This window comes from Hipposideros armiger, unplaced genomic scaffold, assembly GCF_001890085.2.
Source record: "Hipposideros armiger isolate ML-2016 unplaced genomic scaffold, ASM189008v1 scaffold_149, whole genome shotgun sequence".
Classification (NCBI taxonomy): Eukaryota; Metazoa; Chordata; class Mammalia; order Chiroptera; family Hipposideridae; genus Hipposideros; species Hipposideros armiger.
Genome location: NW_017731499.1, coordinates 1,653,240 through 1,667,802, shown reverse-complemented (window position 1 = coordinate 1,667,802; position 14,563 = coordinate 1,653,240). Strand labels below are relative to the sequence as shown.

The window sequence follows — 14,563 nt, the reverse complement described above, 5'->3', positions numbered from 1 at the left end:
GCCAGCCCCGCTGCAGCCTACGCCGTCGCCGGCGACTCATGGCAGCCCAGCTCCAGGTCGAGCTGTTGTTCATCATCTTAGCTGTAGAGGGCAGCATCCCTGGCCCTCATGTGGGACCCGAACCAGGGCCCTGCTGCTCAGAGCTGGTGTCCCAAGCCAACTCCTAACCAGCTGAGCCACTCGTCCGGCCCGGTCACGCTCTTGTTGATTACTGCATCCCCAACACTTATCACAGACAGTCCTGGCACATATTTGGAACTCAGTAAATACTTGTTGAATAAATGAAAGAGAGTGCAGGCATTAAAGCAATGGTGAGATGCCACTTGTGTTCCTGGTACATGGACAAAAATGAAAAAAGTTTGAGAGTAACAAATACTGGCAAAGGCACAGGAAAGCAGACATGGTCAGATGCCAGTGCTGAGGGGGCAAGCATGCACAGGCATGCTGATGGGCAACTGGCCGTGTCTATTAACATCGAAAGTGTGCAAAGTGTTTCTCACACGTGTGCCAAGACGTTGTACAGGGAGGTGCAGGGCCACATTGTTGGCAAGAGCAAAAAACTGGAAACAACCTATGTGCCCATCCACAGGGGATGGATACATGAACACACAAGGTTCATTGAGGATGTAGTTTTTAAAAAGAATATCATGTAGTTTTTTAAAGAATGAAGTTGGTCTATATATGTGATCTATCCAGGCTGCCAGGATATACTGTTGAGGGAAAGGGCAAGATGGAGAAAGATCTAGCATTTACAGAGGAACAAATTCTACACAAAGCAACACTGTGTTTCTATGGGGGGGAACTCAGGCATGTAAAAGCGAAAGAAACGATCTGGAAGGACACTGACAAAGCTGGTGCCTCGGGTTACATCTGGGGAGGGGAAAAGGTTTATTTTATACAAGGAAATAAAAAGGTAAATTAAGAAGAAAAACCAGAAATGAGCATCAGTGAAGCATCTAGTAGGTGCTCAGCCAAGCTTTGTTGACTGAAAAGAGAGTACAGGAACGTTGACTATAAACTCTGTGGCTGCAAAGTGTTACCTTCTCTTGAGTCAGTGGCAGCAGGCCCTTTCTGAGCTTGCTGGTGCGACCCAGAAGGGACCCAGAGGGACGCATCACCCCAGGGCAGACAGAGGCCCAGGCAAGCCTCTGCCTACACCCACTAGGAGAGCACTGGGAGCCTATCCTGCTTAGCTTAGGCTCATCTCCGGCTCCTTGCCACTCATGTCCTCAGAGTTTTGCCTCCGGGCTTTTGCCTGGACCGTGCTCTGCCAGGAGTGCTCCCCACTTCTCTTCCCTGGGCTAAGTCCCACTGGTTCTCTAAAATTCAGGTCAAAGATCACCTCTTCCTGGAGCGTGCTCAGGGCCCTCCTGGCTTAGCCAGGCGCCTCCTCTTGCGTCAGCAGACACTGGGCTTCCCAGCGTCATGGGCCACTGTCAAGTCTGCTGCTGGTTTGCGTGCCCCGAAAAAAGATGCCTCTCCAAGCTGAGAGAACCAGGCCAAATGCAACCTCTTGTCATAGCACCTGCTACTCTCAACAGCTTTCCCGCGGTGAGGGGCCGATGAGCTAAGTCATCCTGCCCCCCATTCTCAGTGTCCCTGGCCTGCTGTGTCTAGTCAAGTGTTTGTGTCTAGTCTCAGAGCTTTGACAAATCCTTTTTACCCTCTACATCAACTGCCAGAGGTAACTGCTACTGCAGCTTGCTGTCAGCTGCTGACACCTGATTTGCCACGTCTGCGACGGGCTTGTGTGGGAACCAGACCGTTTTATTAGAAAAGCATGTAAAAGTAGAACAGATAGGCTCCAAGTGAGGTCCTGAGGGATTTGCTGATGAAAAGGCACTGAGCCTGCCAGCTTGGGCTGTGTGACAGTTCTTTGAGCTACAGGAATAAGTCGATTTGCCTTGAGCCACAGCACAGGTGACGGGAGGAGGAGGGAGCTGGGACTGGAACCAGGTGTGTCTGGATGTCACAGCCAGTACTCTCAGAAACTCTCTCTCTCTCCTGCCTCGGCTGGTTTGGAGTTATTAACACAATAACAGCGACTGCTTTCCAAAAGCTGGTTAGCACCAGCTACTTCACATCTGACCAATCACTTCTTTCTTCACCTGTCACATGGGGATGAATGGGCCTGCTGGAAGGTTCCCATCAAGTCTGCCCAGGACTGCCCAGGAGGCAGCCTGTCATCATGTTGGAGTCCAGCCACCAGCTCATGTCATCACTCCCCAGCCTTTGGGCCTCCTCTGTCAGAGGGAACCTTCCCCTTGGACTGTGCACAACCCTTCCCCCCACAAAACACATGATCTTTCCTGCTGTCAGGAGGGGCTGGGACTAGGGTTTGCCCCACACAATGAAGCAGAGCTCCCCAAAACACCTTCACCAAGTTCCACCAGCTCCCTGTCGTGCTTTTCTCATTTGGTAAATGGCAACGCATACCTTCCACCCCACAGAACCGTGAGGAAAGGTAAATAAGACAAGACACCAAAAAAAAACGGTACTGGCAAATGGTGATGCCTTTCCCAAGGTCTCCCAGGGAGTGAGGGCGGACCCCAGAGCTCAGGCCTTGGACTCCCCGAGCAGCGAGAGCGTGCTCTCTCCTACAAAGCATGAATGGCCTGGCTCTCCCTTAGGACTGTCTTTGCACCCATTTCAGGGGCTAGTGTGGTGACATTCCGGGGGTGGGGGGGGGTCAGGGACAGTCGTGAGGCGTGTTCCAAGGCCCTTCTGTAGGTCATCATGGCTAAAGCCCCGGTTGTCCAGAAGGTCCGCAGCCAGAGGGCTCTTTCATGCTCAATCCTACTGTGCCTACTGGAATTCCTGCAAGGGAATTCCAAACCCTTACACCTCCCAGCAAGGCCCACCAGGTCAATGGGCCAAGCCCTAGGCCGCGCCCCTGCACTCCCCGCTCGCTCTGTACAACAGTCTCCTTTCTGATCCTTCAGCACGCCACTCACTCCCACCTCAGGGCCTCTGCGCTGGCTCTTTCTACCTGGAGTTCTCTTCATCCACTTTTAGAAGGACCTCAATTCCCATGTCACTACCTCCAGGAGGCTTTCCCTGACTGCTTTCTCTCACTCCTCCCCCACCCACAAACACCTTGTGGCTCCCATTCTCTGTTTATTGCACCCATAGCACCTAATGTGATTTGAATTGATGCTGTGAATTCACCGTCTGTCTCCCCTAGGTCTGCTGGAAGACCCCTGAGAGCCCTGTGTTTGGCAGACATTAGGTCTGCTCCATAAATACCTGCTGAATAAATACCGAAAGAGTGAAATAAATATTATTACCCCTATCTTGCAGATGAGGAAACTGAGGCACATAAGAAGCTTGCCCCAGGCCATCTGCTTATCAAGTGACAGATGTAAACCCAGGCCAGCTGACAGCAGAATCTGTGCTCCACAGCCCACAGCTCAGGGCTCCCCAGAGACACAGGCTCCCTTGGGAACCGTGGCTGCCCCGTGTGTTACAAGAGGAGGGCTGAGGAGCACTGGGGCAGAGAACAGTTTCAGGATGATGCCTCCTAACCAGGGGCTGCTTTTCCCAGCAGGACTTTGCCACAGCTGGAAAGAGAAACTGCAAAACTGACTGGCCCTTCACTTCCCGACTGCAAGGGGCCAGGGAGGGGTGGGGTGGGGTGGTGGGAGGAGATCCATCTCACATGTCTGGCTGTGGCCCAGCAAGCTGTGGACACAGGGCTGGCTGGCCCTGTGACAAGAAGTCACTTGTGCTAAGCACGTTCTCTGTGCCTGACACTTTGCTTCATTCAGACTTAGCATGCATTGTTGCCCTGTGAGGCACAAAACTTCCAGAGCCCATTTTGCAGATGTGCCAAATGAGGCCCAGAGAAGGCAATTTGCTTGCCCAAGGTCGCACATCTGGGAAGCAGGATGCCTGGAGTCCAAATGCAGCCCATTCTGGCTGTGGAGCCTGAGCTCCTGGGGGAGGGTGGGGGTGGGGGGTGGGGCCCATGCTGTCTAGGTTCCTGTGAGTCTAGCGCCAGTCCTCCAGGGAGAACGGCCCAAGGGACAGATACTTGTCAATCAGCATATTTCTTTTTCCCTTTTGGCATCTGGATTTGGTTTCGTTTTGAACTCAGGGCTCCAGAAAATGAAACCAAAGCTATAGTAACCGTTGCTGTTGGTAGTGAAGAGAACCCACGTGGGTTTAGCAACAGGGGCCTGACTCACCATAGCTTTCACAACTAGGATCTGGTCAGGGTGGAGGACGGGGTCAGTCCCACTGTGCAGGCAAGGAAACCGGAGACAGCAGGGTCCAAAGCCACAAGGGGCGAGAAGGAGGCTTAGATGCCAAGACCTGGAGCTCCCCAGGCTTATAAACGAGAGGCAGACCTGTCCCCACTCCTCCCTAGGCAGGCTCAGAATCCAAATGAATTTCTGATTTCTTTAACATCTACTGTTTTTCCAGCAGGCAAACCAGGATTTGAGATCACCAGGTCAGGGGGAGGGAGTTTACAGCACAGTGGACAAGGGCAAAAGCTTTGGGGGGGTCCAGTCTCGCGGGTGTGAATCTCAGCCCTGCCCCCTGAGCAAGTGACAACCCCTCTGAGCCTCAGTTTCTTTATCTGTAAAATGGGCAGGCTGGATTGTTGTGCACCAATCCAGTAGTCTGACTATAAAGCATTTAGCACACAGTCAGCTTAAACCAATACATCACAGGTATCAGTACATGAAATGAAGAAAGAGTCTCCACAGGGATGGGTGGGTGGGTAGCAGCAAAAGGGGGGCCAAGAGAAGGAGGCCCCAGTCCCCAGCAAAAAGGGGGGGCTCTCCCAAGTAGCCTACGAGGTGGGGACATATGGGCCATCAGCTATTTATAGATGTCCCTCTGCCCAGAGGCCTGCCAAGGAGACATGTTGGCAGGAAGACAGGTCATGTAGGAGCCAGCCCAGCCTGGCCGCCTTCTCTGGGCTTAGACCACCGGCCCCCAGCTCAAGTGAGAAGTGGCGCCCCGCCCCACGGCCAGCATCCACGGGCCTGCTTTGCTCTGGTGAAACTCGCCTCCTTGACTCTGCCTGTGCCTCCTCTGGCTTCTGAGATGGGCATAAGGAATAAAGCCATGTGTGTGCAGGCTCCAACACGCTGCCACGCCCACAGGCACCCTTGGGTGAACATTAGCACCAGCAAACACCTACTGAATTATATGCCAGGGACTATTCTAAGCACTTAACTAACCCATGATCACTCATTTAATACCTACTGCTTTGAGGGAGGTACTATTATTATCTGTTTCGCAGGTGAAGAAACCAAGGCAGTGGAGTTAATTACACGCTTAAGGTTACAAGGCTAGAAAGACGCAGAGATAGAATTGGAACCGGGATGGTCTGGGGCCATAGTCTGACATTTAACCACTACTTTATATTTTACTCATCACCCACCATAGGGTGCAGCCCATAGTAGGTGCCCTGGAATGACCACAGGACCTGACCACTGGCACTTGCATGGCTCTGCATCTTCTCTGTCACCCCCTGCACAAGTGCACACACACACACACACACACACACGCACGCACACACCACCCAGGACTACTACATCAATGACCAACACTAGCTGCTGTCACACACAAATTCAGGTTGCCAATGGGGTCCTAAGCAAGGCTGGTTCTGGGCTGCCTCCTTGTGTTCAGGAAGAAACACAGGGGGCCTGGGTTCTGCTTGGGGGTGGGGGAGGTGGGCAGGAGGGCCCGGTACCAGGGCTTCAAGAAGTGCTGGCTAGACTGCCGCCTGAGAACTCCCTGCAGAGGGCAGTGTGTACAAGCGTGAAGCCAGCCACCATGCCCCAGCCTGTCTTGTCTTCTGTGTGACCCCTCCAAACTCTGAGACTACTCACCCACCAGCCCCAACCTTCATTTGTTTTTCCTTTCCTTTAAAAATACATGTATCAGTCAGGTACCAACTCCGTGCCTTTCCACCAGACAGGATCATGGATCACACACAGAAGTACATGTAATTTACATGTAAATTACAGCCCACACCACCAACCCTCATCATTCCAAACCCAAGATATGAGTGCTGGGCGGAGACAGATGCTTGACTGAACCTATAAGGAAGACGCTGAGGGAGAGGACGGCTGGTAAGGATAAAACAAAGTAGGTTTTGGGAATCACCACATCTGAAAATGAACCATCTTTTCATTGGGCTCCAAAGTGTGTTTGGAGGTGCCCAGATGCTCCTCTCCCCAAAATAAAAGCTCCCCATCTGCCAGTTACTGCAAAACACAGCCTTTCCCCAGAGCCTCAGTTTCTCCAGCTATCGCGTGGGGTGGGGGTAGCCTCGCAGGGGCCCGCCCGGTTTCTGAGGAACTCGGCCCGCAGTCGAGGCACTCCTCCTGCACTACTGAAGGGTTCCTCCGAAGCCTGTGGTCACAGGCTGCCGCTTCCCGGGAAGCCCAAGCCAAGTCCAGAAAAAGCGACGGGCCAGGAGGAGTGCGCGGGGGTGGGGGATCCGCCGCTGTGGGTCCGGGATACCGGGGCAGGGCGACGGACGGCGAGAGCCCGTCCGGAAGGGTCCAAGGCCAAGACCTCCTGGCGAGACCCCAGGTCGGGTGGAGGAGTCTGGTTCGAGGGGAGAAGAGCACAGAGATCTGCCGAGATGGGAGCTAAGACACCTGGCAGGGAGAGGGGTGTGTCACGGCTAGTCCGGAGTATTCTGAAGGTTTTGGCTGCAGAAATCTGAGACCCAGGACAGAGGAATAAAAGTAGAGGAGCCAGGTCCGAGGGGACCATAGGAGAAGTAGCCAGGGGGTTCAGGGGTGGGGCCAGAGACCTTGATGGAAGGGTCCCAGGATAGGTGCGTGGTTAGGTCAGGGCAGGGGGGCCTCTCCGGGGAGGGACCGGCTGTGTGCAAAAGGTTTAGCTAATGTGGCCTTCATCGCAGAAACAGAAACCGAAAGTGGCGCGGGAGGACTGGGCCTGCAGGGGGTGGAGTCGGAAAGGGGCGGACCTCCCGTCGCGGGCCCCGCCCCCCGCCCCCCAAGCCGGTTTAAAAGACTGGTGCAGGGGCGGGCGCGGAGCAGAGCGAGCTGCGGCCGTGGCAGCTGCACGGCTCCCGGCCCCGGAGCATGCGCGAGAGCCGCCCCGGAGCCCCCCGCCGCCCCGCCCGCGGCGCCCAGCGCCCCGCCGCCAGGTGAGCCCGGCACCGGGCAAGGAAGCGGGAGGGAGAGGGGGTGAACGGAATGGAAAGGAAAGGAAAGGACAGGACAGCCGTGTGTCAGGCAGGCCGGCCTCCGGGGCTGTGTGGTGGGGTCGCGGCCACCACGCCCCTGGCCCCCGCCGGCCCCACCCTGGCCGCACTCTGCGCGTGGGGTTCCCGCAGCGCAGCTTTTCCCCTGCTTTTGCCCAAATCGCCCGGACGAGGCGCCAATCCCCGGCCTGGCCAGCAGGCGGCGGCCTAGGGGCAGCGAGCCGAGGGCCGGGTGGCCAGAGTCGGGGCAGGCTTCTCCTTGGCACCTCTCTCCATGCCCTCCCTTCCCCCTTACCCAAACTCAGCCTCCTGGAGGCTGGACTCCGCCCAAACCAAGCTCCCACCGCCTGAAAGTCCTCCGCGGACTGGGAAGCCCATTTTCTAGATGAGCCCACTGAGGCTCAAAGGGACCGCGCCGATTTCGTTCTATGCCCTCGGCCCGTTAGGGCCATCGGCTCAACCTTAAGCCCCACACCTGCCCGGTCCCACCCAGACTCTCCGCTCACTGCCTCTGTCTCCCCCCCATCAGCGCACCCCCGGACGCTATGGCCCACCCCTCCGGCTGGCCCCGCGTGTAGGATGGTAGCACACAACCAGGTGGCAGCCGACAATGCAATCTCCACGGCAGCAGAGCCCCGACGGCGGCCAGAGTCTTCCTCATCCTCCTCCTCGCCCGCGGCCCCGGCGCGCCCGAGGCCCTGCCCGGCGGTCCCAGCCCCGGCCCCGGGCGAAACGCATTTCCGCACGTTTCGCTCGCACGCCGACTACCGGCGCATCACCCGGGCCAGCGCGCTCCTCGACGCCTCTGGCTTCTACTGGGGGCCCCTGAGCGTGCACGGGGCGCACGAGCGGCTGCGCGCCGAGCCCGTGGGCACATTCCTGGTGCGCGATAGCCGCCAGCGGAACTGCTTCTTCGCCCTCAGCGTGAAGATGGCCTCGGGCCCCACGAGCATCCGTGTGCACTTCCAGGCCGGCCGCTTCCACCTGGACGGCAGCCGCGAGAGCTTCGACTGCCTCTTCGAGCTGCTCGAGCACTACGTGGCGGCGCCGCGCCGCATGCTGGGGGCCCCGCTGCGCCAGCGCCGCGTGCGGCCACTGCAGGAGCTGTGTCGCCAGCGCATCGTGGCCACCGTGGGCCGCGAGAACCTGGCGCGCATCCCCCTCAACCCCGTCCTGCGTGACTACATGAGTTCCTTCCCCTTTCAAATCTGACCGGCCGCGCAGGCAGCATTAACTGGAGGGCTATATAATAGTTTTTTATTAATTATTATTTCTCTGGAACCGCGTGGGTGCCCTCCCCGCCTGGGTTGGAGGGAGCCAGTGTGGGGGGGGCGAGGCGCCTCCCCCTCTCGGCTGGAGACGAGGCTGCAGACCCCTCCCCATCTCTTGGGGGCGTGTCCCCCTCCTGGTGCTCCCTCTGGGTCCCCCTGGTTGTAGTAGCAGCTTAACTTAAATATCTGGGGCCAGGACCTGAACTTGTACCTCCTACCTCTTCATGTTTACATATACCCAGTATCTTTGCACAAACCAGGGGTTGGGGGAGGGTCTCTGGCTTTATTTTTCTGCTGTGCAGAATCCTATTTTATATTTTTTACAACCAGTTTAGGTAATAAACTTTATTATGAAAGTTTTTTTTTTTTTAAAGAAAAGGTTTCTAGAGCGTGTGCTTTGCTCAAAGATTTTCCTTGGTTCTGAACAGGTCCATGGGAGAGGGACCCTAAGACTGAACTGTTTGGAGGTGTGTGTGGCCCATTTTCCTGTGCGCAAGAACCCTGCTTGGTTCCCCCTACAGCTATGGGGGGAGAGGAACCGTGGGTCTAGTTTTGGTGTTGTGTGTCTAGTTAAAATGGCAGCTCATGTTAATGTGTGCCAAGACCTATTTGGAGCTTTACATGCTTCATTTTACTTAATCCTATAGAGAAAATCTATGAAGCAAGGCTCTTTCTTATCCCCATTTTACAGAAGAGAAAACCAGTGCAGGGGTAAATTTGTCTGTGGTCATTCCTGTGTCAAAGAAGTCACTGGGGCCTTTTTCGGCTGTCCACCTAGACTCTGTTTGCAATGGATGACAAAGAGGAAATTTCACTCTGTGACCACAACAACTTCCAGGAAAGGGGGGGGGAGTGGGAGCTTAATGAGTTTTTGGAAGGAGTGGCACATTCTGAAACTCAGCATCAAGGGAGCCATATTTTAGGTGGGATGGGGGATACAGGGTTAGGCCTGCCTGCCTTCTTCCTGCCTTGTTCTGTCTTGTGTACTTCTTGGTAAACGCACGACTTGGGAGTCAGAATGAGGCTTTGTGGTCTGTGGTGGCAGGAGGGCCCTGCGGTGGCTTTGGGCAATTCCCTTTGCCTCTTGGGGCCTCAGTGTGGACCTCTAAAATGGGTTTGCTGGAGGAGGTGGTTGCTGGAACCCTCAGCAGTGGGCATCAACCCATCAGAGAAGGTGGTCATTTCAGGAGCCTGGGGAGGGAAGGGTTGCTCCAGGATGCTTGTAGGGCTGGTTTGCAACACCAGAAAGTCCCCACCACACGGGTTTTACGGCTACTCCTGTGTCTGTGGCTGGCCTGACAGGTAAGCTGGCAACTCAGGGCTGTGCTGCCGAACCAGGTGAATTGAGTCATTTTCAGGTTTAGGGTTAAGCAGATGTTGCACTTCATTTTTAGAAGTTGGAATGGCCTTCTGCAGCCTTGGATATACTTATAATGGAGTGTGCTAATATTTAATAATACCTTTCACACTTGAAAGTGCAGCATAAAATTAACTTGAGAGCTGGAGCTGCCCAGGCTTGTCTTAGGGATTAAATAGGTTCCAGGCCTCAAGGTTAAGGACGGCCAGGAGAGATTTAGGATCTCAGAGAAGCTTCGGCAATTTCATCCTTTAATAAGGTAGGGTGGGAGGGAAGGAGGTGACGTCTGCCTACCTCCAAGGAATCGCTGCTTTTTCTTCTGTGAACCACCTCCCTGTCCTTTGTTGTCTGCTTTGTGGATCAAGTCCTGTCCTTGTTCTGACTTTTCCCTGTTTCCTACCCAGCTTGGGCAGTGCCTGGAGAAACAGGGAGAAATCCAAGAAGGCAGTGCTCGCAGACACTTAGTGAGCAGGGTCCTTGCTACCTTGTTTAATCCTCACGACCATCCTGTGAGTTAGAAACCTCTTGCCCCATTTTACAGAAGGGAAAACTGAGGCTCAGAGAGGCAGAGCAGGGCACACAGCAAGTGGTGGAGCCAGATTTTCAAACTTAGATTGGACTGCTTCAGAAGCTAGGTACCACTGGGTAACACAGCCTCCCATGAGGGCCCAACGGTCACAGTAATAATAACAGCAGCAGCTGCTAACATTTACATACAGCATTACTGTGCAGGCACCATTCCAAGCCCCTAGTTACCTATATTAAAACATTCAACCTTCGCCCTAGCCATATGATTTAGGTCCTGTTTTACAGATGAGGAAACGAGTCCTCTAAAGAGGGATGAATTAGCAGGTAGTCAACAATATTTTCAAGGTTTTTTTCTTCCTTTTAAAAAAAGCTTAAAAGCCACATCTTCATTACACAAACCCATTCCTCTTATAAAAGCTAAAGCAAAACAGCTAAGAATAAAGACCCCCTCTGATCACACTCCCCAGAGCTGGCCCCTTCTCTGTTAAGTAATTTTTAAAAATCTGTACTAACACGTACAGTGGCCTAAAATGACCTAAAAGCCCCCTGCCCTCCAGGCCCCGTGCGACTGAGATCCTGTGCACACAGCAGGCAGAGGAAAAGGGCTGGGGGGGGGGCAGTCTGCACCATGTGGCTTACCCAGCAGTACAGATTCTCTCAAACCTCAGCTTCATGATTCAGCAGTGCTGACGTCAATTTACAAGAATGAAAAGTGAGAGGAGGGTTTGTGTGTATGTGGGGGACCAGGCTGGTGGCCCAGGTGCCAATGAGGTACCCTCCCTACTGGGAGTGGGTGAGCTGGGCAGTGTGGGGCACACAGAATGGGAATGGGGCAGCTCTTCCACAGGATGGGGACTGCATGCAGGTGTGGGAACACTCTCAGACCTGCATCAAAGCCTCCCCTGAACCAGGGACTCTGATCCCCATTTTAGAGATGAGGAAATGGAGGCGCAGAGTACAGTCACTCGGTCACGCAGCTCAGAAGTGAGAGCCGCGACTTGGACTGGGACCATGCCACTCTAAAGGCAATTGGTTTCTTAACGAGTGGAGGAGGGAAGAAGGCAGACTCCTGGGAAAATGCATATTCTTAGGCCTCACCTCAGCTTGCTTGATCCTCTGAAGCTTATGAATAGAACTGTTACTGTCCCAGAGCCAGGAAGTGGAGCACCGAAGCCTCTTCCTGAGGTGATGCACATAAAGCACTTAGCACATAACCTGGCAAACCATCTCCGAATGATGCAGTGCTCAGTAAATGACAGCTGAGTCCATAGAACACGCATTCACTGGGTACCTACTGTGTTCCAGGCGTTCATTACTCTAAACCCAGAGGGCACAGGAAGGAACAAAAGCGAGGGAGTCTGGTCCCTGCTCTCCTAGAGTTCACATTCCGGGACGCAGACAGTAAATCACTGAACATGAAACTAAAGAAACAACATTCCAAGTAGTGCTGGTGCTCAGATGAAGACTCAACAGGTTGGACGAGGGGGGGGGGCGGTATTTTAGAAAGAAAGGTCAGGAAGCCTCCTGTAAGGGGACACTGAAATTGTGCCTGGAATGACAGAAGGAGGCCAGCCTGGGAGGCTGGCATTCCAGGCAGAAAACCAGCAAGTGCAAAGGCCATCCGTTGGGATGCGTTCAGCGCATTCCAGAAGGCTGGCCAAGCTGGAGGGGATTGAGTGAAGGCGAGTGGCAGGAGATGAGGTGGAACGGGTGGGCAGTGGGCAGTGGGCAGCGGCCAGGGCCCTGTAGGCCATGGTGGATTGGAAGATCCTGTGACTGCTAGAGATAGACGAAGGTAGAGAGGCCTGGGGAGGTGGCCTTAGGCTTCCTGCCCCATTATGTGTGTATCAGGATTGTGTGGAATGGGGGGGAGGGGGTGGTACAGTTCTTCCTTGGCCAGACCCCTCAGCTCCAGCGGGTCAGGCCAACAGCAAGGCAGGGGCAGCCCCAGGAATGCTGAGACCTGGCAGAATGCTGGGACTGAGTGTGGGCCAGGCCTGCAGTGGCCAGCCCTAGGGCAGGCATCAGTCAGAAACCCCAAGTGTGACCAGACCCCAAGCCTGGGTCTGAAAAGAACCCCAGGGCATGGCCCCCAGACTCCAGAGAGGGGCTTCTTGGAGCAGCCTCACCTGTGTGAGGTGGAGCTGGCCTCACCTTTGGGGGACGAGGCATAGCATCCAATTGGGGATGGATGGGGCTGACACAGGGTGGGTGTGGCCAGTGCTACTTGGAGGCTTGCTTTGCATCCCCCTCACCTGGCCTCTACCACCATCATTCAGAGACACTTTAGGGCTCCAGGTTTCCAGGAAATAATACAAGCTTGGCTTGATTCTGGGGTGCCTCAAGGTCCCTGAGAGAGGAGAGTACAGTTTTCAACAAAGCAAATTCACACCCAAGGTGGGCGCTCAAACTGCATAGCCCGACGCTGGTCCTGGCCCTGAAACCTGACAGACAACCGTCACAGAAGCCTGGGTTCCACTTTCTACACGGTTCGGCCCCAATACGACCCCCTTACCATCCTCCACACACATACCCAGTGTGAGGTTGGGCATTGCCAAGCCCCGGTCCTCCAATGACCACGCAGCGCTCAGGAGAAGGCCCATCTCCCACGGGGACCCACCAGGCCTGCAGGTGGTCCCTGGCCACGCCTCTGGCCTCAGCATTCACGTGCCCCCCCTCCCCCTGCTACTGGGCCTTTGCACATGCTAGTACCTTGTCTCCTGCGTCGTGGGTGACGTTCCCCAGCCGGTTTGGAAATAAAGCGCTTGTACAAATACAAGGCGCCGTGGCCCGCGCTCGCTCGAGGGCTCAGCACCGCTCCCGCGCTCAACGGCCGCCACGTGCCGCGCGCTGATGACGTCACCGCACCGCCCTCACCTGCCGCTGCCAACGAGCCCACCCGACGCGAACTCGGCTGCGTCGGCGGCGCTCGGCAGTGCTCGGCTGTTCGGCTGTTCGGCTGTTCGGCCGCGCTCGACTCCCCTCAGCCTCTCCGAGCCGCTGTGGATTCCCCGGACCTACTCCTCCGTGTGGTCCTAACGCCGTCCTGTGTGTGCTGCCCGCCGGCCATCTGGGGGCTGTCCCGGTTCTCAGAAGCCCAGAGGCCCAGAGAGCGCATGTCCTAAGGGCATGCCAGGTCAAGGCCATGATCGCGGGCGCCGCTCCCCGCGCCCTCCCCGCCCTAGTCCTCAGAGACGAAAAAGTTCTTCCACCCCATCCCCAATCCACACAGACCCCTGCCTGCCCCAACCTTAGGTCCTGAACACTCTGCTTCCTGACTCTCGCCTTGCTGCTGTTCTAAAATAACGCCATTTGTTGAGCACCTAATGGGTGCTAATACTTCACCCAGGTTGCATTGTGAGGAGACAGGCTCAGAAAGGTGAAGAAATTGCCCCCGTGCATGTGTAAATGGCAAAGCCAAAGTTTGACTTCAGGCGCCTGATGCCCAAGCTCATGATCTTACCCACTACAGACCCCAAGGGTTCATGGGTTTATGCTTCATTTCTGACACTTAGGACCACCTTGGAGGATGTTCAGAACCAGCCAGGCAGGGCTCAGGGACTCTCACTCGCCTGACCCTTCTTCACAGCACAGGCTGGGAAGCCAAGAGAGGCGGTGGACTGGTGGGCTGGTAACCCAACTCAAGGCTGTGTCAGAATTCAGCCTAGGAAAATGGCCAGGGATGCTTGGTCAGAAGGGATCCTGGGGTGTGGCCCTGGGGCAGCCCTGGCAGCTGGCGGGGGTCAGAGATGGTGAGGATGGGCAAGGACAGGGAAGGTATGAGCCAGACAGCTGGATCCTGTGCAAGGGCAGGGCTGGGAGGGTGACATTCACGCTGGCCCTACCTGGGGACATGCAGGGGCCTGTGTGGTAAGACACATACTTCCACGCCTGGGTGCAGCCGGGAGGGGCAGCCAGAGGCATGATGAAGGAGAGGAGGGGGCAATGCCGGGCTAAGTCAGCCTTGGAGGGCCCCTCCCCACAACATTTCCATCTGGGCGGCAGCAGGGAGGGGCAGAAAGAGCTGGGACCCAGGACATGGATTCAAGTCCTGACTGTCGACTGTGTGACTGTAGTAGCCTTACCTAGAAAATGAAAATTAGACGGCTTTGCTTCAGAAGGGTCATGAGGATCAGATGATTTAATAGAAGTGGAAACAATACCCAAACATAGGAATTATAATAATAATTATTATTTTGCATCACGCTG

At 55.3% G+C, this 14,563-nt stretch overlaps 1 protein-coding gene across 1 annotated transcript; it reads left to right on the top strand.

Moving 5' to 3' along the window:
- The first annotated feature begins 7,043 nt into the window (after nt 1–7,043).
- SOCS1 (suppressor of cytokine signaling 1) lies at nt 7,044–8,861 on the top strand. The gene is made up of 2 exons (XM_019650931.1): nt 7,044–7,141; nt 7,728–8,861. Exon 2 carries the CDS (start codon nt 7,778–7,780, stop codon nt 8,408–8,410), a length of 633 nt encoding a protein of 210 aa, XP_019506476.1. The 5' UTR covers nt 7,044–7,141; nt 7,728–7,777; the 3' UTR covers nt 8,411–8,861.
- Nucleotides 8,862–14,563: the final 5,702 nt, after the last annotated feature.